The sequence below is a fragment of the Mycteria americana genome, chromosome 26 (genome assembly GCF_035582795.1).
Source record: "Mycteria americana isolate JAX WOST 10 ecotype Jacksonville Zoo and Gardens chromosome 26, USCA_MyAme_1.0, whole genome shotgun sequence".
In the NCBI taxonomy this organism is placed as follows: domain Eukaryota; kingdom Metazoa; phylum Chordata; class Aves; order Ciconiiformes; family Ciconiidae; genus Mycteria; species Mycteria americana.
This window is the reverse complement of record NC_134390.1, coordinates 2,399,241-2,426,993: the sequence shown is the minus strand read 5'-3', so window position 1 is coordinate 2,426,993 and position 27,753 is coordinate 2,399,241. Positions and strand designations below refer to the sequence as shown.

At 64.9% G+C, this 27,753-nt stretch overlaps 3 protein-coding genes across 4 annotated transcripts; all 3 read right to left on the bottom strand.

Moving 5' to 3' along the window:
* Positions 1-609: 609 nt before the first annotated feature.
* ESYT1 (extended synaptotagmin 1) lies at positions 610-9,282 on the bottom strand. 2 transcript variants are annotated; one of them, XM_075525428.1, is made up of 32 exons: positions 9,110-9,282; positions 8,971-9,010; positions 7,865-7,906; positions 7,547-7,681; positions 7,393-7,466; positions 7,128-7,200; positions 6,907-6,996; positions 6,743-6,798; positions 6,530-6,653; positions 6,242-6,418; positions 5,925-6,007; positions 5,783-5,831; positions 5,628-5,717; positions 5,426-5,518; positions 5,257-5,328; positions 5,060-5,146; positions 4,763-4,912; positions 4,557-4,688; positions 4,055-4,231; positions 3,774-3,856; positions 3,648-3,696; positions 3,469-3,558; positions 2,854-2,949; positions 2,679-2,750; positions 2,520-2,606; positions 2,277-2,423; positions 2,064-2,206; positions 1,786-1,884; positions 1,572-1,703; positions 1,390-1,495; positions 1,263-1,312; positions 610-1,063 (listed from the first exon to the last, which is right to left on the bottom strand). In XM_075525428.1, the coding sequence occupies exons 1-32, from the start codon at positions 9,238-9,240 to the stop codon at positions 1,030-1,032; spliced, it is 3,063 nt and encodes a 1,020-aa protein (XP_075381543.1). In that variant the 5' UTR covers positions 9,241-9,282; the 3' UTR covers positions 610-1,029. The 2 variants fall into 2 exon arrangements, with proteins under 2 accessions (XP_075381543.1, XP_075381542.1); XM_075525427.1 differs by having other exon boundaries at positions 8,971-9,279.
* Positions 9,283-9,613: 331 nt separating this feature from the next.
* Positions 9,614-12,008, bottom strand: ZC3H10 (zinc finger CCCH-type containing 10). Its single transcript, XM_075525459.1, has 2 exons — positions 11,857-12,008; positions 9,614-11,272 (listed from the first exon to the last, which is right to left on the bottom strand). The coding sequence occupies exons 1-2, from the start codon at positions 11,991-11,993 to the stop codon at positions 10,051-10,053; spliced, it is 1,359 nt and encodes a 452-aa protein (XP_075381574.1). The 5' UTR covers positions 11,994-12,008; the 3' UTR covers positions 9,614-10,050.
* A 1,894-nt stretch (positions 12,009-13,902) lies between these two features.
* PA2G4 (proliferation-associated 2G4) lies at positions 13,903-26,988 on the bottom strand. The gene is made up of 13 exons (XM_075525464.1): positions 26,744-26,988; positions 23,764-23,892; positions 23,044-23,149; positions 22,746-22,815; positions 21,505-21,597; positions 20,703-20,766; positions 19,033-19,111; positions 17,909-17,987; positions 17,444-17,577; positions 16,715-16,809; positions 16,085-16,212; positions 15,585-15,638; positions 13,903-15,299 (listed from the first exon to the last, which is right to left on the bottom strand). Exons 1-13 carry the CDS (start codon positions 26,829-26,831, stop codon positions 15,234-15,236), a joined length of 1,185 nt encoding a protein of 394 aa, XP_075381579.1. The 5' UTR covers positions 26,832-26,988; the 3' UTR covers positions 13,903-15,233.
* Positions 26,989-27,753: the final 765 nt, after the last annotated feature.

Here is a 27,753-nt window from a genome sequence, read left to right as displayed (position 1 = left end):
GGATTTTTTGTCTATAGATGGGCACGGAGCGGGGCCGGGGGGGGGCACCGCGATGGGGGACACCCCCACGGGTGACATCACCACGGGCACCCCAGTGACGGCATCCCATGGGGCACAGCCCAACGGCCACACCCCGCGGGGGGCACCCCACCGGGGCACAGCCCAGTGCCCCTACCCCACGGGGGACACCCCGACGGTGGCCCCACGGGGACACCCCAGTGACAGCACCCCACGGGGGACACCTCAGTGGGGACACCGCGATGGGGGACATCCCAAGAGGGAGACGGTGATGGGGACACCGCAGGAGGGACACCCCAGCGACCGCGTCCATGAACGGCATCCTGATGGGGACACCACCACGGGGACACCACGATGACCATGTCCCGGGGGTGGCATCCCACCAGGGACCCCACCACGGGGACACGGCCGGGGGGGGGGACACGACATCCCAATGCCCATCCCCCTTGGGGACACCCCCGTAGGGACACCGAGAGGGGGAGCGCCCCACGGGGGACACCCACGGGGGAAGGCCGTGGCAGCGCGTCACCCGAGGGGACACCGCGGACCCCAAGGCTCCCCCGGGACCCCCAGGACCACGCGAAGCCGCCGCCGTCTCCTCCCTCCTTTATTAGCACGGGGGGGGGGGGACACGGGGACGCAGCCCCGGGAAGGCGGCGGGGGGTCGGCGCGGCGGTGGCGCGGTGGCATCCCGGTGGTGGCACGGCGGTGGCACGGCGTGGGCGGCGGCGGCTCTAACGAAAGCGTCTCCCCGGGGGGGGGGGGGGGGGGACCGGGGGCAGAACCCCGGGCCGGGGCCCCCCCGCGCCGGGAGGCTCCGCGGTGGGCAAAAGGCACGAGGTACGTAACAGTCTGGGGGGCGCGGGGGGCCCCGTCCGCCCCCCCGGTGCGTCTTTGGTCAGTGGCGAGGCGGGGGGCGGGGGGGGGCAGCAGGAGCAGCTGGGGGGCCTGGCCCCCCCTCCCCGCTGCCCCAGGCACGGCGGGCACTGGGGGGTCCGGGGGGGCCCAGCTCTAGGGGCTGCTCCGCTCGTCCCGCAGCTCGTACCTGTGGGGGGAGAGAGGTGTGGGGGGGGGAGGGATGGGGGGGGGGGGCGGAGACGGCGCCTCACCCCTGAGAGACGCACTGGGAGCCCCCAGAGACTCCCACCCCCGGGACAGTCGTGTCGTCGTCCCGCCCCCCCCCCCGAGACCTCCCAGCCCCCAGGATCGTGCCCCCCAGGCCCCCCCAGCCCGGCCCCACTCACCAGTGGGGTCCCCCCTCGGACAGATCCACCTGCGCCAGGTCCAGATGCAGCTGGGGGAGAGCGAAGGCTCAGAGGGGCTCCCCGGCCCCCCCCCGGGCCCCCCCGAGCCCCCCCGGGCCCCCCCTACCTTCCCCAGCGCCTCCTTCTCCCGCGACATGAAGGACAGGGTGGATTTGACGTGGGCTTCCAGCTTGCGCCGAGAGGCTTCCTCAAGGGATATGTCCCACTCGAACCTGGGGAGACTGGGCTGTACTGGGCTGTACTGGGCAGCACCGGGCAGGTGCTCCCCCCCCGTCCCCCCCCCCCCACCTCTCGTTGAAGTCGGGGTTGAGGGTCTTCTTCTGCACGCTGGTCTTCCTCTTGGTGCTGCGGCTGCGGTCGGGGAGCAGCACCAGGGACACGTAGGGGTCGGGCAGCTCCTTCGACACCGGCCTCAGCTTCCTGGGGGGGGGGGGGACACACGGCTCAGCGGGGGGGTCCCAGCCCCCAGCCCCCCGCCCGAAGCCCCGCCGGGCGGCCTCACCTGCAGGCGTGGACGATGGCCACCAGCTTGCGCTCGTCCCCGTGGTACCAGAGCGTGAGCTGCAGCCGGCCCAGGGGACCCTCCGCCGGCTCCGGGTGGCTGCGGGGCAGAGGGTCAGTGCCCCCCCGGACCCCCGGCACAGGGGGGGGCCCGGCCCTGGGCTCCCCGGGGGGCTCACGCCCAGACCCCCCCCCCGCCCTGGCTGGGGGTTTGCAACCGGAGCAGACCCGGGGCCGGGGGCTGGATGCTCCCGGGGGGGTCGCGCCCCCCAGCCCTACCTCTCAGCCGGGACCAGGCGCTGGCGCAGCCCCCCGGCCCCGTGCTCCTCCTCCCCCGGCACCTCCGCGGGCTGGGGGGCAGCGTCCCCCCCGTCCAGGGACACGCTGCTGGCACCCACCTCCACCTGCTGCGACACCAGGACCTGGGGGGCAAGCGGGGGGTGAGGCGGGTCCCAGCCCCACCCCCCCGACCCCCCCCCCCCGGTCACTCACCCCCAGCTGCGCCCGCAGCAGGATCTGGCTGCCGGGGCCCCCCCCGGCCAGCGGGAACCAGCCGTCCAGCGCCAGCCCCTCGGAGGCCAGGAGCTGGGGCAGGGGCAGGCTGAGGGCGCCCAGGGGCTGCCCCCCCTCCTCCTTCACCTGCGGGCACAGGCAGCTCAGCACCCCGGGGTGGGACCCCCGCCGTGGGGACGGGACCCCCGCCGTGGGGACGGGACCCGGGGACGGGGCAGAGACCTGCAGCTCCAGCGACTCCACGTGGGGCCGCTTGATGAGGAAGGAGAAGCCTTCATCCCACACGGGCTCGGCAGTTGGGGCACAGGTCTGGGGGCAGGAGAGCGGGTGAGAGACCCCCCCTCGTCCTCCCCAGCCCCCCCGGCCCCCACCGCGTCTTACCTTGGTCTTGACGGAGACGTCACGCACGGCCAGGCTGGCGAAGGCGGCGGGCGGCTTGGAGCCCTTCCGGAGCTGGGGGACAGCGGGTTGGGGACGATGAGGACGATGAGGACGATGAGGATGATGGGGTGACGGGGCAGGGCCGAGGGCCCCCGGGCGCGGGACGGGCACTCACCGGGAGGGCGGCAGCTCGGTCCACGAAGACGGAGAGGAGAGCGGCCGAGAGCTCCTCGCCCCGGGCGGGCTGCAGGAGGCTGTTGGTGTGCAGGACCTGGGGGGGCAGGGGGTGGGCTGGGGGTCCCGCCGCGGCATGGGGACGCACGGGGATGGATGGGGATGTGCAGGGACAGGGACAGGGACAGGGACAGGGACGGGGACGGGGACAGGAGTAGCTGTGGCAGGAACGGGGATGCGTGGAGAAGAGGATGGGGATGGGGACACACGGGGATGCACAGAGATGGGCATGGGGACGGGGACGGGGATGCACGGGGATGGGGACGGGGATAGGGACAGGGATGCACGGGGACGGGGATGGCGACAGGGATGCACGGGGATGGGGACGGGGACAGGGATGGGGATGGGGACGGGGATGGGGACAGGGATGCATGGGGACGGGGATGGGGACAGGGATGGGGATGGGGACGGGGATGGGGACGGGGATGCATGGGGACGGGGATGCACGGGGACAGGGATGGGGACGGGGATGGGGACAGGGGTGCACGGGGGTGGGGCCGGGCCGAGGCTCGGGGCCAGCTGTGCCCCCCATGTCCCCGTGAGCCGGGGCCGTTACCTGCTCGAGGAGGGCGGCGCTGGGGCGGGGGGCCAGGCTCTCCAGCCGCACGTGCAGCCGCCCCGACTTCACCTCCTCCAGGGGCAGCCACTGGCGGGACAGGGAGGGCGGGTGAGACCCCCCTGGCGCAGCCTCCCCCCCCCCCGCCCCCGGCGCAGCCCCCTTGGCCCCTCTCCTACCTTGTCCACGATGCGGCTGCTCAGCGTCTGCCTCAGCGGCACCTTGCACCTGGGGGGGCTGCTGGTGAGGGCTGGGGGAGGCCACCCCGCAGCCCCCCGGCCCCCCCCGCGCCCCCCAGCACCCACCGGCCCAGGAAGTCGTCCTTGTCGATGTCCTTGTCGAAGAGGTCGAACTCCACGTCCTGCCCCGGGACGTTGTCCACGATCACCTGGGCAGGGAGAGGCGTCACCGGCGGGGCACCCCCGACGCCCGGGTCCCCCCCCCAGCCCCCGTCTCAGTTTCCCCTCCTGGGGGGGGGGGGGGGGGGGGGGGGGGGGGCCGGGACACCCCCAGGCAGCACATCCACGCCCACGGGGAGGAGGACGCCCGGGGCAGGGGCAGACGGGGTGCAGGGACCCCCCCGTACCTCGTAGACCTCGTTCCAGCGGGGGTTGAGGTCCTCCTTGATGACGCGGCTGCGGAAGACCCTCCCGGCCACCCGCACCTTGGCGTAGGGGTCGGAGCGGCCCCGCACCACCCCCTTGAAGAAGTTGTCTTTGGCGATGAGGTTCTCGGCCTCCAGGAGGTGGATCCGCAGCACGTGCTGGGGACACGGGGACGCGCCGGGCACTGGCACGGGGGGCTGCCGGGCACGTCCGGCCCCAAGCTCCCCCCAGCCCTGACCCCCTTCCTGCCATGGACCCCCCCATCCTGCCCCCCGGGACCCCCCCACCCCCTGAGCCCCATCCTACCCCCAGGACCCCCCATCCTACCCCCCCGAGCCCCCCCCCCCCAGCCCCTGAACCCCATCCTACCCCAGGACCCCCCATCCGAGCCCCCCCTCCCCCAGCCCCTGAGCCCCATCCTACCCCCCCGAGCCCTCCAGCCTCCCCAGTGATGCCCCCCGGGCCCCCCCATCCCCTTCCAACCTCGGTGCCGAACTGGGGGTCGGGGCTGGCGTGGGTGGGCTGGTGGGTGCCGCCGGGGCTGGCCGCGGGGTCCGGCTGCCCTGGGGGGGTGGGAGCGGGGCCGCTGCTCTCGGGGGCATCGAGGAAGAGCACCTGCAGGGCCGGGGGTCAGCGGGGGTGGCGTGTGGAGGGGCAGGGCCCCCCCGGCCCCCCCGAGCCCCCCTCACCCGCAGGACCAGCTTCATGTAGAGGCGGCTGCCGGGCCCCGAGTGCTGGAGCTGGAAGGGCTGGTCCAGCGTCAGCTCCGGGGCATCGAGCAGGCGGGCGAGGGGCAGCGAGAGGGAGCCCAGGCTGCTCTGGCGGGGGTCGTCCTTCACCTGGGGGGGCACGGGGCGTCATGGGGATCCGGGGGAAACGGGGCACGGGGGAGATGGGGGAGAAATGGAGACAGGGATCTGGGGGGAAATGGGGGGGATCTCAGGGGATGCGGGGGGGGGACTCGGGGTTGGGGTCCGGGGTCTCGCCTGGATGTCCACGTCCTGGTTTATGGGGTCGTGCAGGAAGAAGCGGAAAGCATCTTCCCAGACGGGAGCAGACGTGTTATAGACCACCTGGGGGGAGCCGGGTTAGACCCCCGCCGGCCGGCCGGGCCCCTGCACCCCAACCCCGCCTGTGCGGGGCCGCACCGGCACGGCTGGGCCCCCCGGACCCCCCAGCCCACCTTGCTCTCCCGTGTGACGTCCTGCACCGAGACCTGCACCATGGGGTTGGGCTCCTTGCCCGGCTTCTTTGTCTGCACAGAAATGGGGGGTCGGGGGGGGGGGTCCACACATCTCTGACCCTGCAGAGCAGGGAACTGGCAGCCCTGGCCCCCCCGGACCCCCACTCACGGGCAGCTCCTCAGCCCGGTCCAGGTACACGACCAGGATAGCGGCTGATGGGGGATCGGGTTTGGCCACGATTGTCCGGTTCCTCTCCAAAACCTGGGGGACGTACCCGGGGGGGTCGGCTGGGGCAGACGGCCCCCACCCCGTGACCCCCGCAGCTGGGCTGAGACCCGGCAAACTCGTCTCTGGGCTGAGCCCCGCTCACCTCGTCCAGTTTGCAGGTGTCGGACATGAGCGAGAGCCACTCCAGGCGCAGGTGGAGCCGCCCCCGGTCCCCCTCCTGCAGCGGGAACCACTGCGGGGGCAGAGGGGTCAGCACAGCCCCCCCGGCCCCCCCGGGCCCCCCGCCCCGGCACCCACCTCCTCCAGCACCCGGGCCTTCAGCACCTCCCCTAAATCCAGCTTCATCCTGGGGGGGGTGGTAGGAGAAGCCGTGAGCTGCGGGGCCGGGGGGCAGCGGCCCCCCCGCAGCTGCCAGCCCAGGGGTCCGGGCCCCCCGCACCTGCCCAGGAGATCGTCCTGGTCGGGGTCCTTGTCGAACAGCTCCACCTCCATCTCCTGCCCCGGCACCTCGTGCACGATGAACTGGGGGACAGGGTCAGCGGGGGGGGGGGGGCAGGGGGTCCCCCCGCCCAGCACGGCCGGGCTGGGGACCTCACGGGGGTCCCCGTGTCCAGCCTGGCTGGGTTGGGGTGCTCCCACCCCCACGGCCTGGCTGGGGATGCTTGGAGGGTCCCTGTGCCCCCCAGAACCCCAGCTGGTCTGGGGGGGTGATGGGGAGGGTCCAGGGGGTCCCTGGGAGGGGGGGGGGGTCCTCACCTCGTAGACCTCGTCCCAGGTGGGGTTGAGGTTGTTGTCGATGACGCGGCTGGTGACGACCTGGGTGCCGACGCGCAGGACGGCGTAGGGGTCCGACTTGCCCTCCACCAGCCCCCCCATGAACCGGTCCTTCGACCGCAGGTCCCGGGCGCCCCGGAGGTGCACCCGCACGACGCCCTACGGAGGGGGGTCAGCCGGGGGGGGGGGGGGGGCCGGGGGGCAGCTCCCGGGCCGCGGTGCAGGGGTGTCCCCCGGGACCCCCCCCCGGGACCCCCGGCCAGCCCTTACCCGGGGCAGGGGGCAGCGGAGCTGGGCGGCCTCGTGCAGGTTGGGCACCAGCGGGACCAGGAGGCGGTTGGGCAGGACGAGGTAGGAGGCGATGGCGTCCATGATCATCGTGTCCGACATGGAGCTGGGGGGGGCATCGTCACCGGGGGGGGGCCACGGACAGCGCAGTCCCGGGGGGCCGGGAAGACCCCCCCCAGCCGGGCGGGGGCTCACCTGAGCCCCGGGATGTCCAGCAGGTTGGTCATCCCCGTCCAGTTGATGTCCAAGGTCTGGGGGGGGGGGGGGGGGGGAACGGGGTCAGACGGGGGGGGCCGGACCCCAGCCGCATCCTGCCTGGGGGGGCCGGGGCTGCCGGTCCCTTGCGGGGGGGCACTCACCGGGCGCCGGATGAAGAACATGGTGAGGGCCCCCACGATGGGCACGTCCCCGAGGAGGGGCTCCAGGATGATCCGCAGCATGCCGTGGAGCTGGGGGGCAGCGCTGAGACGTGACCCCCCCATAGCCGTGCCCCCCCACCCCGCCAGCTCCCGCCATGCCCCCAACCCCAGCCCCACTGCCCCCACAGACCCCCCAGCCGGGGCGGAGACCCCCCCCTCACCTGCATGCCCTTCACCCCTGCCTTGCAGAAGAACTTCTTCACCTCCACGTCGATCTGGACGTCACCCACGTAGCTGCGGAGATGGGATGTAGGGACGGGGGGGGGGTCTCCGCCACGACCCCCCCCGGCCCCCCAGCGAGGGGGGGGCTCCAGCAGGCGCTGTGCAGAGGGAGACCCCAGCGGGGGGGGGGCTGTGGGGTGTGTGTGTGTATGCAGGGGACTGAGACCCAGCACCTTCACCACACGGGTGGCTCCGGCCGCTCACCTGATGTTGAGGTCCAGCAGGATCTGCTTCTTGTGGGTGCCGGGGTGAGCCCTGACCCCCAGGATCCGGAGAGGCTGCGGGGGGGGGGGGGCAGCGGTGAGGAGGGGGTGACGGGGGACGATGGGAGCACCCCCAGCCCCCAGGGCAGCCCTACCTTCTCGCCCATGTCCACCTTGGTGAAGGTGAAGGTCTGGAGGTGGCTGTTGGAGGCCCGGATGGACGGGGCCACGTTCTCCACCAGCAGCTTCTCCATGTACTGCCCGAAGAAGGGCCAGGCCTGGGCCAGGACCTGCGGCAGCGGGACGATGGACAGAGGGACGGACACAGGGGGACAGAGGGACGGAGGCAGAGGTGGATGGAAGGATGCAGGGATGAATGCAGGGATGGATGCAGGGATGGATAGAGGGATGCAGGGACAGATGCGGGGATGCAGGGATGGATGCAGGGACGGATGGACAGACGGACGCCTCACCTTGTTCAGCCATTCTGCCCTCTCCACATCCGGGAAGCTCACCTGCGGGCAGACAGGCCGGGGGTGTCGTGAGGCCGGGGGGGGTTCCGGCCGGACGTGGCAGCAGAGGAAGCCCGGCCACGGGTATTGCTCCCCCGCAACGGCACGGCCCCACCCAGTTCCGTGCCTCAGTTTCCCCGTTCGGGCCGGTGGGGCCCCTGCGGGGGCTGGCTCGGGGTGGGACGGTCACAGCCAGGGCCGGGGGGGGGGGGGTGTGTCACCCCCCGCAGCTGTGGCCAACATCTGGTGGCAGCTCCGGCCCCGCTGCCGAGTCCAGCCCCGTCGTGGCCGTTCCCGGGGGTCCCGGTGGTGGTGGTGGGGGGGGGTGTCCCCGAGAAGGGGCGTCCCGACACCACGGGGAGGGGGTTCCCGGCCCCCCCCGCGCCCGCCACAACCCGCGGCCGGGCAGGAAGCGGCCCCCCCGGGCCCGGTGAGTCAGGGCCCGGCTCCGGCGCTGCCGGAAGGCCCCGGGCGGTACCCGGGGGAGGGTCACCCCGTGCCGGGGGGCCGAGCGGGGGGGCCGCACTCGGGGCAGCGGGGTGCGGTGCAGCGCCTTGGCGGCCGAGGGGGGAGCTCAGAGGAGCGGGGGGCGGCGGGGGGGGGTGCGGTGCGGTGCGGTCGGCGCGGGGGGGCCCCGGCCCCGGGGGTCCCGCCCAGCGGGAAGCTGAAGCGGGGCTCGGTGCAGCGGGGGAACAGCGGGGCCCGGGGTGGATGCGGCGCGGCTGATGGGGGGACCTCGGGGGTCCCGGCCGGCGGGGGAAGCCCAAGCGGGGTCGGGGTGCAGCTGGCGGGGGGCGGTGAGCGCAGCCCCGGGGGTCCCGCCCGGCGGGAAGCCCAAGCGGGGACCGCGGCGCAGCCGATGGGGTCACCCCGGCCCGGGGGTCCCGCCGCCGGGAAGAAGCCCGGGCGGGGGCCGCAGTGCGGCAGCCGGGGGTGCCCCCCCCCCCCACTCCCGCCCCCCTCCGCCCCGGCCGGGAGCCGCAGCCGGCACGGGCGGGGCGGGGGAGCCCGAGCCGGTGCCGCCGCCGGGGATAACGGCGCGGCGCGGCGGGCGGACACCCGCTTACCCATGCCGGCAGCTCCCCGCGGGCCGCGCCCAGCCCGGCGGCGGCGGCGGCGCGCACGGCGGCCTCCTCGTCGCGCTGCAGGCGGGCGGCCAGCCGCAGCCCACGCTCCCGGGCGCGCCGCCGCCGCCGCCAGCCGGCGTAGAGCGCCAGCGCCAGCACCAGCGCGCCCGCGCCCAGCCCCAGCAGCCCCGCGGCGTAGGCGGGCAGCGCCCAGAGCAGCCGCCGGCCCAGCGCGCCCAGCGCCGCCAGCCCCGCGCCCCGCCGCTCCATCCCGGCCGCCGCCGCCGCCGCCGCCGCTCCGCTGCCGCCGCGCCCCGCCCCCCCCGGTGGGCCCGCCCCCCACTGGGCGGAGCCTCGCCCGCCCCGCCCCGCCGCCCCGCTCTAGGCGGAGCCTCGCCCGCCCCGCCCCGCCCCGCCGCCCCGCTCTAGGAGCCACTGGGCGGAGCCGAAGCGAGGGGGCGGGGCGGAGAGCGCTTGTGGGCGGGGCCCGGCGGGGGTCACGTGTCCCGCCGCCCCGGCCCGTCCTTCCCCCGTCGCTCCCCTTCCCGGGGCCACCGGCCGCTCCGCGCCCCCCCCCCCCGCCCCGGGAGAGTCACTGACGGCGGGAGAGCGATCGCCGCTGACTTGTTTTTTCTTTTTTTTGTTTTTTTTTGTTTTTTTTTTTAATAGTTGAAAACGTTACAGGGCCCGGGGAGCCGCGGCCCCGGGGCCGCCCCCCCCCCCCCCCCCCCGGGACACAGACCCGGCGCGGGGCGGGGGGGCCGTGTCCGTGCGCGGGGCTCGGCGGGGAGCAGCCCCCCCGCTCCCACCCCCCGGGAGGTTTCACCGCAGACCCCCTGTGCGGCGGGTGCCGGCCGCAGGCGCGAAGCCCCGGGGGAGGGGTTCACCGCCCCCCCCCGCCGTCCCGCACCGCCCGGCGAGAGCCCCCCCACGTCCACCGGCTGGGGAAGGCCTGGTCTGCCCTTCCTCCTCCTCCTCCTCCTCCCGCGTCCCCCGGGGGCTCAGTTCCGCACGGGGGCCGCGGTCCGGCCGGCTGCCCCGTCCCCCCCTCGCCGGCGGCGCGGCCCCGCGGGGGGGGGGTCAGTGGGGCATGGCCGTTATCCTCATGCTCTGGGAGGCGATGGGGTACGTCACCATGGGGGTGGTGGCGTGGCTCATGGTGATCCCCCCCAGCGGCTGCGCCATGGAGACGGCCACCGGCGCCACCGAGACGGCCACCGGCGCCATGGAGACGGGGGGGGCCATGCCCTGCGCGATGGTCTGGGCCAAGGCGGCCGAGAGCGGGGTGATTTCGGGGTTCATGGGGGGAGCGGCGTTGGCGGGGGGAGCCGCCTGGGCTCCGGCGGGAGCCACCAAATCCTGTTGGGAAACGGGCCGGGGCTGGAGGGCCTGGCTGCTGAGCGTGGTGTGGGTCTGGGCGATGCTGTGGTTGTAGTTGGTGACGGTGCCCACGGTGGGGGCCAGAGTCTGCTCGGTGGCGGTGGCGGTGGAGCTGAGCGTCATCACCTTGGCCTGGTTGCGGAACTGGGCGTTCTGCTCCAGCAGCACCTCGTTGGTGGCCAGCAGGTTGTTCACCTGCTTCTTGAGATCCTCCACGCGCTTGCGCAGCATGATGTTCTCCTCCTCCAGCAGCCGGTACTCCACCGTCCGCGGGCTGGCGAAGCTGTACTCGTAGGTCTCGAAGTGCAGCCCGTCCACCCGCCGCCGCTTCAGCACGGGGTCGTGGTCGTCGTAGCGGTCGGGGTCGTAGATGGCGTCGTAGGGGTCGTAGCGGCGGACGGCGGGGACGATGCCCTGCTCGCGGGCGGCCATGCCTCGCGCCTCGTACTCGTAGTCCCGCTGCAGGTGCTGGAACTTGCACTTGGCACCGCGCTGGCAGTCGCCTTTCAAGAAGTCCCTGCAGATGGGCACCTCCTCCTTGCTGTTGGGCAGGTCGGCGGGCGAGAGGCCCAGCCCGGCGGCCACCTTCTGCCGCAGGCGCGGGGGCAGCTCCCCTGTCTTCTTGTAGCAGTCCTCGTCCTCCTTGGTGCCGTGGATGAAGCGGCAGTTGAGGCGGACGCACTCCTTGTTCTGGAAGTCGTGGCAGAAGATGAACTCGTTCTTGCGCACGCCCAGGTTGGTGACCTCGCTGATGTCGGGGTGCCGGAAGCGGCAGCGCTTGCCTCGCTTGCAGACGTTGCGCAAGAAATCGCGGCAGATGTCGTCGGCGTTGGCGCCCACCTCATCGCCGCTGCTGCCGTTGTTGTAGCTGTCGCGGTCCGGCATCTTTGCCGCCGCCGCCGCTGCCGCGGGGCTCCGGGCACTGTGGGAGGGACGGAGGGAGGGAGGGGGGTGAGGGAGGGGACCGGGAGCTGCCCCCGGCACCAGGGGGGAAACATCCGCCCCAGGGCACCGGCACCGGGGCCGCCAGGGAGCCGGCCCGGGGGCAGCACGGCCCGGGCGCCTCGCGCAGCTCCGAGTGCCCCTGCCCGGTGCCGGGGGGACCGCGGACCCCGACCGGCGGGGGGAGCCCCGGGCAGCCCCGCACGGCCGCTCCCCGGGGCTGCCGGTGCCGGCGGCGTCACCGGGGACGGCCCAGGCCTACTGGAGGGAGCCGGGCGCCGCCGGGCCCCGGCCCGAGGGATCGCGGCCCCGAGACGGCCCCGCCGGGCCGACCCCCGCCGGGCCGCACCGGGAGGGCGGAGGGGGCGCGGCCCCCCCGCCGGGTCTCCATAGCAACCGCCCCGCAAACCCGGGGCAGGCCCGGCGGCGGGGCCTGGCGGCGGCTCGGCCCGGGGCGGGGGCGGCCGCCGCGGGGGCCCCGGGGCGGCGGAGCGGGGCCTTTCCCGGCGGCGGCGAGGCCCGGCCCAGCCCCGGCGCGGCCCGTCCCGCCCGGCCCGCACTCACCCGCTCGCGGCCTCCTCGCGGGTCCTCCAGCGCCAACAATGAGCGGCCCCTTCCGGCCGCCGCTCTGCGCCGGGCAGGAAGTGCTCTATGGTGCTTCCGGGGCGACCCGGAAGGAGCTGCGCTCTTCCTCCCGGCATACGGTGCGCCGGACTCTTCCGTCACCGTGACGTCATGCGTGTGCGCCGCTATCTCGGCCTTACCCGCGGGCTCCCTCCGCCGCGCCGGCGGCCCCGGCCCCAGCACCGCCCGGTGCCCCCGCTCCCGGTGCCCCCCCCCCCCGCCCCGTCGCCGGAGGAGCCCCCGGCCCCCGCCGCTCCCGGAGGAACCACACCGTCTCCCAACAACACCAGCTTTATTCGCGGCACCACGGCCGCCACAGAGCACACAACCGGCCCGGCGCAGCGGGTCCCCCCCGCGGCACCGGGCCCCCCCCCCCGGGGCACCGAGACGTCTCCCCGGCGGCGACGGCGGCGGCGGCCCCGCGCCCCGGCCCTGCTCAGCTCCGCGGCGCGGCCTACTTGGACCTCTGCCTCATCTTCCTCCTCTTGCGCTTCAGCCTGGGGGAGAGAGCGGCGCTCAGGCCCCGGGGCCGGCCCCGCGCAGCGGGACCGGGCGGCGGCCGCAGCCCCCCGCCGCTGCCCGGCGGGGCAGGACCGGCGGGCGGCGGCCCCGGGGGAGCCCCACGTACCTGCGCATGCGCTTCTTGCGCCACTGCGGGAGAGGAGAGGAGGGGAGAGGGGCTGCGTTAGTGCCGGTACCGGGGCTGCGGGGCCCGGACCCCGTCCCGGTCCCTCATAGTTCCCCCCGCCTTCCCCCAAGGCGCCCAGAGCCCCCCGCGACAGGGACCGCCCCCCCTCCCGGAGACCCCCGCTCCGGCCCCGCCGCCCCGGCCCCTCCCCGCCGCCAGCCCCCCAGCCCCACGCACCGACACCCCCGGCCCCGCTCCACGTCCCGGTGCAATGGAGACCCCCGCCCCCAGGGACACCCCGCCGGAGCCCCCCCCCACGCCCCAGGACCCCCCCGGGGCTGCCAGGCCGCAGCGCGCCCTCCCGGCCGTTGCTGGGGTCCCCCCGGGGGGGTGAAGGGGGGGGGGGGGGTGTGAGGCGCCATCGGCCGCCCCCCGCGCCGCCCCCGCCGCTCACCTTGGCCCTCATGGCGGTGCGGAGACGCCGCGCTCAGTCCCGGCGGGCGGGCGGCGGCGCGGGCGGCGGATGGCGACGGATGGAGGCGGCCGGCGGCGGCGGCCCCACAAGATGGCGGCAGCAGCGGCCGAGAGAGGCCTCGGTTGCCCGCCGGGGCCTATTTATAGGGTAGCGCCCGTGTCCCCGCCCCCTCCGGCGCGGGGCAAGACGGGAGCTGTAGTTCCCGCCCCCGAGGCACGACGGGAGCTGTAGTCCGCTCGCCGGCGGCCATTTTGCGCAGCCCCGGGGAAGAGCGCCCGCGGCCCGCAGGCCCGGCAGCACCGGGCCCGGTGGAGGCGAGGGGGAGACCCCGGCCCCGGCCCCGGCCCCCCCGCGCCCGCCCAGCCCCAAAGAGCAGAGCCGTTCCTCTGGCCAGAGGGTGATGTCACTAGTCAAGTTTATTCAGAAAAAAAAAAAAAAAAAAAAGTCAGTTACAGAGTTCATTCGGGAGTTTCCGCTTGTCAAAATTTGTTAACAATTGGATTTTTGTTGCTTGTATCAAGAGGTACAGTATTTTTTTTTTTTTTTTAAAGTAAAAATAGAAAATTAAATAAACCTCCAGCAAGTCTCCGTGGTTTATAAATCCGTACTGGGGACTACGAGAAAGGCTAGCTCTGCCCTTCCTCCGCAGAGCGCAGAATATTGCTTTAAAACACGGGCCCAGGCCCCGGGGAGCGAGGTGCTGGCGTCTTCACTCAAGGGCACGGTCAAGAGGTCGGAGCTGCCCAGCCCAGCCCAGCCGCCGTCCCGGCCCCCCCGCTCCGGCCAGCGCTGGGTGAGGAGCCCACGTCCAGCCCCGGGGCCCCGCCGGAGCCGGGAGAGGTGGAGAACAGGAAGAATTCAGAAAAAAAAAAAAAAAATAGCGCATCGTTTATTCTCTTTTATTGACTTTGGTAATATTTGCACGTGTGGAGTTTGGGGTGGAAAACCCAGATCTTGGCGAGGAAGCACGGTGCCTGCGGAGACGCCCGGGAGCGTTGTTAAAGGCGAGAGTTTTTCCCAAGTTCAGCTACAGCAGGGGAATACCCAGAGAGCCGGTCAGCAGGTATCGGCAAAGAAAAAAACCTCACATTCAACTACATGTAATTCAATCGGCTTTTTTCTTTTCTTTTTTTTTTTTTTTTCTTTTTTTTTATTTAAAAAAGACTCGCTATAAAAGAGCAATACCCCTGGCCGGACTCTAGCCCGAGTCCAACAACTCCTGTAGCATTTCCCTCGCCTATGGCCAGAGCCGCGCGTGGGGACGGGAGACCCTTCCGAGAGCCGCCAACGCACGCGAGAGAGCGGACCGCGCTCGGAGGCCATGGAAACCAGCCACGGGGAAGAATAAAACTCCCCGGGACACCAGGGAATTAAAAACCACTGCCGGGTGGGGGGCAGCTCGCCTGGCTCCTGCCCCTCCGCAGAGCTGTCAGGTGGGGAACGTCATCTGCTTCCGAGCAAGTTGGACGTCAATTTAAAAATGAGCTCGCCACAGCAGCATATTAAAAAATAGAGCGTTTATAGGTAAATCAAGGCAGAGACAGAACAGAGTAGACGGAACAGTCTACAGTTTCACAGGGGACATAAAATTTGCTATTTTTTCCCAATTATAAATGTACAATCTAGAGGCTAAAAGAGAAGAGCGAGAAACCCTCTGCCCCAAGGTAACGGAGAGGAATGCCTACGCGGCCGGGAGGAGCCGAGAGGGCGCAGCGAGGCAGAGCACCCGACACCGTCCACTCGTACCATATCACTAAACACAGGGCACTTTCTCGGGCGTAATCGGCTGTTTGTTTGGTTTGGTTTTTTCCTCCAAGAAAATCTGTAAAGGGAGAAATTATAAACAAAAAAAAAAGGGGGGGGAGGAAGAAGAAAGCAGGCAGCTCTCTACACTCCCTCTCACTGGGATCGGCTTAGCTGTTCACCTCTTCAACAAGAATGGGTAGTATAAAAGGTTAGAAAGAGTGGATATAGACTAGCTTTTACTCCTGATTTTATTTTTCTGCTTTCTTTTTTAAGTAGTCTGAAGTGGCTGAGAGAATCCTCCCTCATTGGCAAAGTCAATAGGAGCTGGTTGTAGTCAGTGGGAAGTCCAGACTGTTTGTTGTTTGGTCGTAAGAGACAAACAGTGCTAGATTATTTTGCTTCTGTTTTGGGGGGGAAAAGGGGCGAGTGTGTGTGAACTGGGTGCTACATGGAGGGAGCGGGAGCTGCTCAGTCGCCAGCCTCGTTCTCTTCCGCCGTCTCTCCCGTGGTGGCGTTCTCTGCGTTCTTGGAGGCCTGCGGAAACAAACCCACGGCGGCGGTCAGAACGGGGGCTCGCTCGGGGCCCGCGCACGGCCACAACGCCGGCCGCAGGTACGACGCAGCCCGCCCGCGGGGCCGCGAGGAGGCCCCTTCCCACGAGGCGGCTGCTTCCCGAGCCAGGGGAACACCAGGGTATTCTTCAAGGCGGGCTGGGGGGCGAGCCCAAAACGCAACCACATGGGACCGGGGTAACATTTGGGCGCTGCCGATTGCAAGAGATAACGTGCCACCAATCCCCACAAAACGTGGCCAAATTACCTTCTTTTTCTTCTTTTTCTGGGTCTTCCGGCTTGCAGAACTTTGTAGAAGGGCCTGGAGACAGGAAGGAAACACAAGAAGCTAGAAAGCCGACGCCTTTTTTTTTGACGGCAGATCAAGGGAAACGCCTTTGAAGCGGAACGAGCACCACCAGCCACCGAAGGAATGGTGGTAAGTCCCAACGGGCACAGGGATAGATGGGGAATGCCGCAGCCTCACACCCTGCCGAGGTATGAGGCCCTGGAGCCAGCTGCCGAGACTTCTCAGCCGCTCCCAGGAAGGGGCTGGGTGTCGTTATCGAGCCACTAGAGCTGGGGCTCGATGCAGGAAATAAGGGCCCAACCTGCTCTTAAGCACATCTTTTCCTTTTTGAGCTCACGCCTCAGCCTCTCCCCTGCACGCTCTTCTGGATTTTGCTTCCCCCCTTCACCCCAAGGGATGCAAAGACAGGGTGACCCATGCGATGTGCTACATCTATTTATTATTAGTTTTAAACCAACCTTCAGTTCTTCATCTTGCACCTCAAGCTCCGACTTGTAGAGTTCCGGTTCAAAGGGGCCGCTGGTTATCCTCATAGGACCGTTGGGCATTAAAAGCACTGTGAATTTGAACTGTGCAACAAACTCTCCTGCAAGACAGAAACAGGCGTTACTACACCGCAGCCCCCGTGCATCCGACCCGCTAGGCGTCTCGGCAGATGTTTCCAACGAGATGTTTCGATTCCTATGCCATTTCCACGCTGTCGCTGCTAAAAACCATCTCGCAGGAACTTCTTAAACCTACCCCGGCCAGAGCAAAACAATTCCTTCAGCACCGCCCCCACCCAGTCCTGCTCTGTAAGCAAACCAGAGAGCCTCAGCCATCAATCCCTCCTCCTGCCCAGGAAATTACTCCACAAAAAATTTCATCTCATCATCAAACATCACTGGAACAACTCCGAAACAAGATCCAGAAGCCAACGGGTAGCAAGTTTCCTAGAGGATAAATCCCAGGGCCCTTGAAGTGCATCTCTGGTATTTATACAGCGACAGAGTCAGCACCGGTGTCACCAGACTCCGGAAGCGACCGACAGTTGTCCGCTGAGTGCCCATCCACGCCCGGCTCCCAGTCCTCCCACCGCCAGCACTCACCTTCCTTTTCGTAGAGGACATTGAAAGGCTGGAGCAGCTCGTGTTTGGCGCATTCCACCACCCCCATCCTGGCCTTCTTCTCATCCTCAAATGCCCTGCGGAGGAGACAGAGCCACACCTGAGCTCAGGCCCTTTCCTAGAAGCCAGATTCCACCCCGTGGGTTTCAGAATTGCCCCCAGGATCAGGCTGGAGACTTTATTCACTCCCGCCTTCCTCGCCCCGGCAGCGTCGTGGTGCAGTGACAAAGCAGACTGCCAGAGCAGGCAAGTGCCGGGTGAACTGTGACCTCCAGAGAGTGGAAAAGGCAAGTGGATTTAAGGGTGGAAAGAGCCTGTCAAGTGAATGTTGTTTCCTTAGTTTGGGAGTACCTCACTTACAAAAATTGATTGGAACTGCCTCGCCTCTGCATGCTGCACCCTGACACCGCTTTCACCCCTCTCTGTTTTATTTTAAACGCAGTTCCCAGCTCCCCACCTGCCACGCGAGGCACAGGAGATTCTCAAATCCTCAGGCTCTGCCTGGGATTCCTGCTTAAGCCTGTAACATCCTTCCTCCACCCACTCCTAGGCTCAAATACAGCAAACCCCAACGTAAAGCAGCAAAGGCTGCCTCCTCCTCTGTGACAGGACGGTGAAAGCAAGTGGGTTTTGCTGTCAGCATGGTCTGTAAGCGCACGCAAAGCATCCAGCTCCGAACACATGGGGGGGGCCACGAATAAGAGCAGATACCTGAGAGTAAATGGCATAGTATCAAAGCGCCTCTCCACCTCACTGAAAAAGGCACGGGAGGTTTTCATCTTCAAGCCATACTGTTTGGAGGGGTCCCTTTTGTAAATTGTAGTTCTCTGTCCAGCATCCTTTGCCTGAAAACGCAAATAGAGCTGAGAGACCAGGAAAGCAGCGCAGCCCTTCCTCAGCCAGATGAGCCAACTGCCTGCACACGCTGGGGCGTTTACAGCGGAGAAGCACCGTCCGTACTCTGACACTGTAAAGGTGCACCTCAACTTTTTGGATGGAAAAAGCTCCATCCAAAAAGACACAGTGATACCCAGGCAACAAGTATTCCCCGGCTGGAACTGGCACCCACAAGGACATGGCTGTTAGCACCACTTGCTGCTGCTGACTGTTCTGAAACACGGCCGCTTTTTGACCACACGCACAGAGGAACAGCAGGCCAAGAAGCGCCGGACTCACCTTTCCCTCTCCACTGCTGACGAGAACATCAACAGCGTAAACTTCGTGGACCTCAAATTCTGCTTTTTCATGGTCCTTCCTGGATGAAAAAAAGTTTGGCGAGTCAAAGAATGGTAAATAGAGAAGACAAAACCTACTACACAGCCACAATACCTCGAACAAGCCCACACCGGGCTTAGCAAGAGAAGGTCTACAAGCACGAAGTAGTGCTACGGTGCTACAGTGACCAGGTCTCTGACCAGAAGAGCAAAAGCTGGCACAGAAGACACCAAAGTTGAAGATTAACATGCCAGGCAGCAGAGCTGATCAGTGACAGGCTGGCAGAGAAAAGCGACGACAAGCCAGTGCTTCTCCTGCCGATGCAAGCAGCTCCATCCCCAGTGAGGGGCGGGAGGTCTCTTAGACATTCAGCACCAGCTCTTTGAACTTGTGGTCACGTCCTAGGCAGGCCAAGAGCCCCACCACACCTGGTACATTGCCGTGCCTGAGAACTTACAGACCAAGTGCTGGATTTAAAGCCACTGAGCTCTAACTGCTCAGCGTGAGACCCAACCCCGAGGCATCCCCGAGGGAGAGGAGCCGCTGGAACAGAACGGAATGACATATCCAGCTCATTAGTTCAAAACCATCCCGAAACGCTATTGACAGTGATCAGCACCCAGTGGGCTCCTGGCAGCTTCTGCGAGACAAACGACAGTTCTTGGCAGAGCTCCTGGTGAATTAGCATCCACCGCTACAACTAGCAACAGTTGGTTATTTTGCTGGCAGCCTCCAGCAGACTCCTTCGAGGCAGAAACCAAGAACACTCGCAGGTGCCAGCGAGGAGCCTCACGTCAGTGACTTCCAGCCTCTCTTTCTCAGAACAACCCCCAAACACAGAGCCACGCTTCACGTTCACACAGAACGGAAAAGATGATATGGGGCTAACAAGCTATGAATTTACCATACTGGGTCAGACTTCAAGAAAGAGGCCATACGGGGAGCAGTCTATACCCTGGTTAAACTAAACATACCTGCTACATCCCCCACTTGATACCGCAGCAAGAAACAGGGTCACCATTCTGCACCTAGTCACACCCCTCCCAAATGCTTCTGGAAGCAGCAACCCCAGAGGTGATGCTCACTTTTGCTGGTCTGTAGGGTTCTGGATGATTGTTTTCTCTCCATCGATCACATGCTGTTTCAGCTGGTGTGACAGCATCCCTGCCGCGATAAGAGAATCCATTAACACCTCTGAGCTGCGAACCAGCGACACAGCGACTTGCATTATTAACGCTCTGGGGCCCGGGACTGCAGCCCTCAGCTAGAGCGAGCAGTAAAGCAAACAGTCGCCACCGTTAGCACTTCCTCAGCTTCCCTCAGTCCTGGACCGTGAAGTGCATTAGCACAGAGACAGAGCTCCCCAAAGCCCACTCTGACTTCAGCAACGCTTCCTCGCCAGCGAGGAGGAGCTGCAAGCTCCCGCGAGAGGAGCAGCCAGGCGCCGAGCCCTTTCAAGTACTGCCGCTTCTCGATAAGGCACGTGCACTACACCAGTGGGCTGGAACGGGCTGGAGGTGAACCCGCAGGCACGTGTGACGCACCCTCGGGTGTTTTTAAAGATGCCAAATTAATGGAAACTTTCAGTCCCTTCCCCAGTACGTGGGCTGTACAGCACCCAAAGGGTATGTTGGGGGGTTTGCTTCACTCTTCCCTTCTGTCCTACAGTTCACCTTCAAATCGAAGTCTAGGAAGAGGCACTCGCGGCCATTCCTGTTCCACTCCCCGAGCCACCAGGCCAGCAGGGACAGTCGCACGTCTCCGTTCGGGAAGGACGGCTGCCGCTGGCGGGATGGAAAGCACAACCCCAGCCGCCAACAGCTCCGTTTGTTTTCATCAGCTGGGGCCTTATGCTGCTGCCAGTGCCTAGATAATCACGGCACTTGACTGTTTCCAAAACAGTGGTTGCTTAAACTCCCTTGACAGTGCGAGCGGCCGCCTCCTCACTGCAGCTGATGCCATGTTTTTTCACAGAGAAAGGAGCAAAGCATTGAGGAGACCCACAAAGCCATCCCACACAAGGAACCGATGTTCCGAGACTGGGCTAAGGCGAGCGAAGAGAACGAGCCAGCTTTATGGTATTTCAGGAAATTTAACTAACGATGGACCAATTTAATTGTGGCTGAAAGAACCATTTGACAGTGATGTCACCGACTAGGAGAAAAGCATCTGCGCGTGCCAAATGTCAGGCTAAGCTCTCTCGCCACCTTCCAGACAAGAAGGCAGTGGTCTCATTTCTACCAGAAGCTATCCCAGAGCCTTCCCACTCGCCCGTTATCAACGCTGCAAAGAGAACGTGAATCAGTTTAGAGTTGTAAGGAAGGAAATTACATACCCTGCACATCTATGGGCTCCTTTTGCAGCGGCCCTTGCATTACAAACGAGCTCTGTTATGTATTTGCTAAAGGGGTTTTAATGACAAGTGGTCAAGTATGAAGGCAAAGGGCCACGCGATTTGCCCAAGGTCAGCAGGAAGTCCATGAGCCAGGACACTACCTACCAGCTGTGGGAGCCCGCATCTATTGTTCCTAGATTAATGCATCTTTAAAAAATAAAAAAAATAGAGGAAGGAAGAAGAATCTGGAGAGTTTTGAAGGGATTTTTTTTTTTCTTTAGCAAAGGCTGCTGCATTTAAAGATGGCGTGTCTAGGTCTCGTAGTCGTTAAATGTTTCCCGGAATCTGAATAGGGCAGCTCAGGATTTAGTGTGCAGCTAAAACATCGCTACCTCCCATCAGCTGCTCCCCTGTCCTTACCTTCAATCGGCGTGCAGTTAAACGAGTGGGCTATTTTGTTCCACGCGTCTGTCACTTGTGTGTTCTGGATGAAGAGCACATGAAAACACATTAAAGATATAAAATTCAAGCCACAAGCATGACAGTTTCTTGTAACTTGACAGGTTCTGTGATAAAACGGGCAGGTTTTCTAACCGGCTGGTGTTCTAACACCTCCAAAAAAAGGAGAAACGGTGTCAGGCTTCCATTTTTAAGCCTGTATCAACAAAAATGACACGCAACATGAGGTCAGCTCAGCCTCCTGCACTGCACGCAGTGCCTTCTCACAAGCCATCCCTCTTTAGGGGATTGCACTAGGAACTAAAGAGCGACACGAGTACATTTGGAATAGTAACACAGCGACAAAGGAGATCGCCTACGACTGCTGAGGCGCCTGAGCACCAGGCGAGGGAGAGGTGCAAGTGGGAGATTTAAGGGAGCACTGTTCAGCGGAGTTGCTGTGCGTGCCCAGCCGTCTTCAGCGAGGAAGGGACCGGCGAGCGGGAGCACCGAGGCTTCTCTGCGAGGCCACCATCGCACAAGTGAGAGCTCGGGTCCCGCAGGGAAGCCAGAGCTGCTGACAGAAGAGTCACTGCCACCCGCCCCAGCAGCGGCTCAGCTGTCTGCAGACAGCTGCTTCCAGATTCCCCGCATCGCTGGGCAATTCTTCCCAGGCAAGGTCACACGCTTTTATTTCTACGCACGAAACGTGGCACAGGCAGCGTCTGTACTTGAGCTCCTCGCACCGTGCCCAGACATACTTTCCCCCATACCAGTTACTCACCTGGTTTCCAGGCTTTACCAAGCGCAGAGCAGCTTCAGCACAGAGATGAGCCGCCTTGATGACATCAGCTTTACGGCCCGACACAGGGTTTTCCTGGAAGAACAGAAAAGTAAAGGCTTTTTAAGGTACGTTCCCTTCCCTCTTATTAGCAAGAACGCTGTTCTGAGTGTCTAGAGATGGGGATTCTCCATCTAACTGGACACCTTCCCCCGAGCAAACGGGGAAGTCTAGCTCAGAGGTGGAAGGGCTTCCGGCCTCACAGCTCAACCATTAGCGTCTTCTCCATTAAAAGAGCAGGCGAGCATCAGCCACAATCAAGTTGGCTCTCTCACAAGTTTCAACAGAGACACCCTAGCACAAGCGCGTCGCTGTCAAGACTGAAAACAGAACAAGACTCTCCTCTAGCCAGAAACGTGGACTAGAAAGATTTCAATACACTTTAAAAGATTATTTTTTTGTCTTCTCCCCATCATGTCGTTGAGACTGGAGAAAAACCATTCCCAAGACCCACACCGCCATCCTCCTCCCAAGACTACAGCTAAAAATTTGTTCCGAGCTTACGTGACAACTTTACGCACGCAACAGTAATTCCCACCACACGAGCGTGGCTTAGCGTCACTTCCAAAACGCCCGACCAAACCACGCGTGCCACGGCAGCGTCCTCACCAGCGCGTGCCGGGGCTGTACGCTGCAGTCAGCCCCGAGTGAGAAAAGCCCGTGCTGGCATGTTCAGGCAGGAGAAGTGAGCAGCAGGAACTAGTTTTGGGGTTCGAAGAACAAGTCGCCCCTGAGATCAGTTTGCAAAGGTGAAGGCAGTGACTCCCAGCAGTGTGGCTCTCGGCTCCCTGTGCCTCGGCCAGTAGAGGGGGCAGCAAAACCAGTCTGCCCAGTCCGCCCCACAGCCCCAGACAGTCTACATGCAAATAACTCACTGCAGCGCCACTCACGCGGTTTGTCTCAAATTATTTGTAACCTTGCAAAATTGTACGTGTTGAAACAGCGTGTCAGCCCTCATTTTCCAGAGGATGGAATAATTTTTAGGAAAGGGACTGTTTTCACCCTGTCACTGCCATGACACCAGACCTGTGGCGCTTTTGCGAAACGAAGCAGACGCCTCTCCGAGGCTCTGCGCTGCTGCCGCCTTTGGAACCAGAGGCACCCGAACATCAGCTTTTTAAGCTCTCCTTTAGACTGCACGTAGAGCAGCAGCGGCAGGAGACACCGCTCCATTACAAACCTACCTTTGAGGCGTCTATGACAAAACTGTGTGCTACATTCGCTATGAAGCCATCGACATGGACTCCCAAGTCACTGCAACACAAAGAGAGTTAATTACAGGTGGGGCATCGTGGCTCAGGAAACTTGTGTGACTTCTAGAAGTATCAGAAGACTCAAGCATGCTTCAAGCGCTTCACTTGACTAGCTATTGGACTCTTTAATTAGCCGTGCTGAGGAAGTATTTAACACACCGAGTAGGATTAGAAAGCAAAGCCCAGATGCCAACAGTAAACTCACAAGAAGTATAACCAAGACACTTACATTTTGACCAAGTCTCCGTCTTTGAGGATGTAGTCTTGGTCACTCTTCAGGGGGGAGAAGTGACAGACGCAGTTATTTACTGATATACTCGTTGGGAAGGCAATACCTGCAAGGGGAAAAAAAATATTCCCTGAAATCTTGCAGCCTCACATCCGTCACAGGCAGCAGTCCCACCAGCGTGGATCGTCACTCAGGATTTTGGTTTCCGAAGCGCTGTAAAATGCCCCGTTACACAAGCCTCTAGCCAAAGAGCCACGAGGAACGCAGTGCGTGGTCTGCTCCCGCACCGGCTCTCCTTTTGCCCAGACAACCGTCAAAGAAATACATCCAAGGCAGCGAGCCGCCTGCAAAAGGGACCTCAAGTCTCCAGAGCAGAAATCAGGGAGCTCTCGGTGACACACTCGAGTGTCACCCAATCTCCACGGCAACTACAGACCAGCGATAACCGTACCGCAGGTCTTCCTGAAGGGAAGACATTGAAATGAGTGATTTTGGACAACAATGTGGATGACTGGGTGCATGGAAACGGGAAGCTGAGGCTCATCAGCGATGCTTACCAGCAGGGCAGGCAGGAGGATCTGGGCTAAAATTGGCTTTCTAGGAACAGCAAACTATTTCTTAACACTAATTAGCACAGAGTAGCTTGCCCATTCACACCAGCCACCCAACAGGACCAAAAACCATGGCCACGCTGAAAAATACCTTCAGAGCAGGCCTCACCTTTTTTCATTTCTTTTTCCTTCTTGAAAATCTTGCCAGTCTCTTCCATGATCATGGCGTCTCCCTTCTCACACAGGCAGAGAACCGATGCTCCGGAGTTCGCTGCTTCAACCACCGCACGTAGGACCCCTTAATTCAAACACAGACACAGAGCTGTTGAAGCATGTTAACGATAAACAGCCTTAAATCTAACACCAGCCCCCATCACGCAGCACCGTGGCGGAAAGATCTGTTTGTTTTCTAAGAGGGAACAAGACTCTGGACTCAGCTCTTTACCAAAAGGACCACGGACAGGCAGAAATCCCACTTTAATTTTTATTTTGTTTTCGAGAATGTTTTCACAGAGAGCGTGAACAAACGAACATATGTAGGGGTTTGGGCAGGTGAAGCGCTGCAGCTTCAGACACCTGCCTGTGCAGACCAAGGTCTGTCTAACACAGCAGCCAAGCAGAAACACGGCTCTCCCACATTCTTTCTGGAGAAGTCAGAGCTACAGAAACAGGTTTGAAAATTACTTGGGAGACGGGACGTGCAGCACATCAAAGGAGCAGGGGCCAGCGCTGTGGACGTGCGGGACCAGAGGTACGGAGCAGTTGAAAGACTTTGCCGGGCACAAGAGCTGGCAGCGGCGCAGGACCAGCGCAGCAGAGCCAGTTACGTTAGTCCCTTACTCTGCAGAAACGTGTTTTAAAGGTAACCCATGTGCTCCTGCTCCGGCCCGGCAGTGCTGGCAGCTGCCAGCGTGCTGCCTGATGCAAGGAACTCCACACGCCTTGCTCCACGCTGCAGGTCAGAGGAAGTTTGGCTGCCTGCACCCAACACTGCCTGCACCCACTTTTTGGCATATTCTAGTGCCCGCGAGTCCCAGCAGCGTTTTAGTTCCGCCATAGATGACAGCGTGCCTCGTGCTTTATAAGATAAGCTGGGAAAGGAGTGTAAAAGCGGCGGCTTTGGTTGAAACACTGCAGAGTGACATTCACAAACACATCTCGATGGCGTTACAGGAGCAGGGGCCCGGGGGTTGCTGGAGGAGCCACATCTCAACAGCCTCCCCACCAGTCCGGGGGCTGAGGCACTCTGGCTGTCACCGGTGGACCCCGAGCTGCTATTTCCCCCTCTCTCCAGCTGGGACACTTTACAGGGAGTCATAAAGCTTACCCTGAAATGTTTTCAGATCCTGGGATAAAAGGTATCCTCACAGTTTCTCCTCGCTCTGTGAGCACATTGTTTTTACAAGAGGCAGTTTTGTGAAGTGCCTCTGTTGGGTGGGAGTTTCTGTAACTGATGGGGTGTGTTCTAGGTACGACAGCAATAAATATTTTGGAAGTGCTGAAGGGGATGTTTAGGAGCAGGCGGGTTTTCATAATTTCTTTGACACCGAGTAAAAACCTGAAGCCTTTCACCTGTGTGACGAATTAAATTTCAAACCCCTTCAGTCACCTTTCCATGTGCCACAGATAATGACAAATTGGGAGTATTTTTAAGTACATATAAAACTCTGATAAAGAGACCTTCGGTGGATGGCAGGACAGAGAGACGAGAACAGGGAACGTTAAAACAAACACAGTGCAAAGATAAACGGCGAGTCAGGCTCATCAGAGCGTTCGAACAAAACCAAGAAGCAAACAGTGTGATACCACTGGCCAAGGAACACCTACTAATTGTACTCTGGCCTTCCACAGCACTTCATTTAGGGAATTAAAAGCACTTTATATCATTAAAGGCACCTCGCTCTGACAAGAGCCCGAGGCATTTTGAGCTTTTTGCCACAGTTCTGTGTTTGCTCTTCCCCAACGCGCTCACACCACCCGTGAGGGAGAAGAAACGCCGCGACGGAGCTGCCTTTCCCCCATGGGAAGGGAGGTGGCCCCTCCACACTGCCGAACTCGGGGCACGCCGTGAAATCCAGTTTGCCCAGCAGACAGAGAAGCCAAAGCGGCGACCTCCCTTCCCAAAGGGGAACCACAGCACTGCGGCTCTCAGCCCCAGCCTCTCTCCTGAGCTGCATCCCGAGTTACCATCAGGAGCGATGACTTAAAAAGAAGCGTCGCATCGAAGTCAGCAACAATTAGTGTGGGACACGCCACTACCGAGGCTGTTCATGATGCCGGGAAGGCCTCACAGAACTGGTCCAGTTAGCTCTTTAAACAGCTGTCACCCTTCTCGGGGGGCAGCTAAACACCATTAATGATACAGCAAAAATAAGCGTTCAAAAAAATAACAGCAAAAAGGCAATAACACGGGGGGGAAGGGGGCAAAGTTTTAGGGGTGAACAACGCGTGTCCCAAGCCCGTGCCAGGCGGCAGCCCCCGGCCGGGACAGCCTCCCGCGGGCGGGCCGGGGCTCCCCGCCGAGAAAAGGCGCTGCCAGGGCCGAGCCCGGCGCTCCCCTCCGCCCGGGGCTCGCCCCGCTCCCGTCCCCGCCACCCACCCGGGGGCTCGACCCCCGGGAGCCGGGGGTGCGGCTGCCCTGCCCGGCGGGGAGGGGGGGTTAAAGCCCCGAACAAAAGAGGGGAGCGGGGCAGCCCCGGGGCAGGATGTGGGCAGCGTCTGCGCCGGGCCGGCCCCGCCTGGCCGGGCCCCGCTCCCGGCTCCCCCCGCGAGTGGGCGGCCGGCCGGGGCGGGGGGGCTGCCGGGGGGCGGCAGGCCCTGCCCCCCCGCCGCCCGCCGCCGGTGCACGTGGGGCGCGGAGGCCACGTGCCGGCAGCGGCCGCCGTGCGGGGCCGGGGCCTGGGGGAAGCGGGCAGCCCCCGCCGCCCGGGGATAACGTACGGCCGCCCCCCCACCCGCCCCCGCTCCACCGGCGTGCGGAGACGGCCGTTGGGGGGCCCAGGCCTCGCCGCCCGCCCCAGGCCCACCGCCGCCCGCCGCTCCCCTCGCCGCTCCCCCCCCCGTCCCCGCCTCACCGGGCACCCCCGGCCCCCGCCCCGGCCCGGCGCCCCCTCCCCGCCGCCCCCCGCCCGGCCGCGGCCCGCACTCACGATTGGCGATGTCCCCCCCCATCTTGTACTTGGTCACCACCAGGTCCTCGGCGATGGTGAGCTCGGCCGCCTCCTCCTCGCCCGACATGGTCGGAGCCGCCTACGCCCGGCCGCCGCCGCCGCCGCCCCCCGCGCCGCTGCCGCCGCCGCCGCCGCGCTGAGGAGACCCCGGGGAGCGCGAGCGAGAGAGAGAGAGCGCGAGCAGGGCAGGAGCGCGGGCTCCGCGCGGGGCACGCTGGGAAGGCGAGTCCCCGCCCCCCGGGACTACAGCTCCCGGCATCCCCCGCGGCGCCGCGCGCAAGGCCCAGCCCGGCGCCCGCCGCGGACTTCAGCTCCCGGCGGGCGCTGCGGCTCTCGCGAGATAGCGCGGGGGCGAGAGTGCGTCGCCGGAAGTGGCGCGCGGGGGCTGCTGGGAAGTGTAGTCTCTCCAGGGAAGAGTCCTCTCGGGGCGGTGCGGGGTGGGGGGGTACCGGCCCCGCGGCGCCACCGGGGCCTGCGGGGGGAGGGTGGGGGCGGTCACCGCCCTGGGGTTGCCGGTGCCCCCCCGCCCGCTGCAGCCCCCGCCCGCTGCAGCCCCCGCCCGCGGCCCTGCCCCATCCCAGCCCCCAGCCCCGCCGCAGCCCCCGTCCCCGTCCCGGCCCCCCCGCCCCCCCGCAGCAGCACCATCGCTTCTGGGTGTTCCCTTGGCCTTTATTCAGCATTTACAAACCCGACCCGACCGGGGGCCGGGGCCGTGGGGCGATGCCCCAAGCTGGGGGCCCGGGCCCGTTACCCAGCCCAGGGCCCCCAGGTCACAACGGGCACTGCAGCCCCCCCGCCCCCCCCCCAAAACCGGCCGGGGGTCACCCCTCGAAGTGCCCGGGGAGAGGGGAGCACCCCCAAACCTTCACTCCAGTTCCAGCAGGGAATGGGGAAACCTGAAAATGAGTCTGGGGTCCTTCTTGCCCAGAAATCCTGTCCGACCTTGTCCGCCCGCACCCCGGGCGGCCCCAGGCGGGGACCGGGCCAGC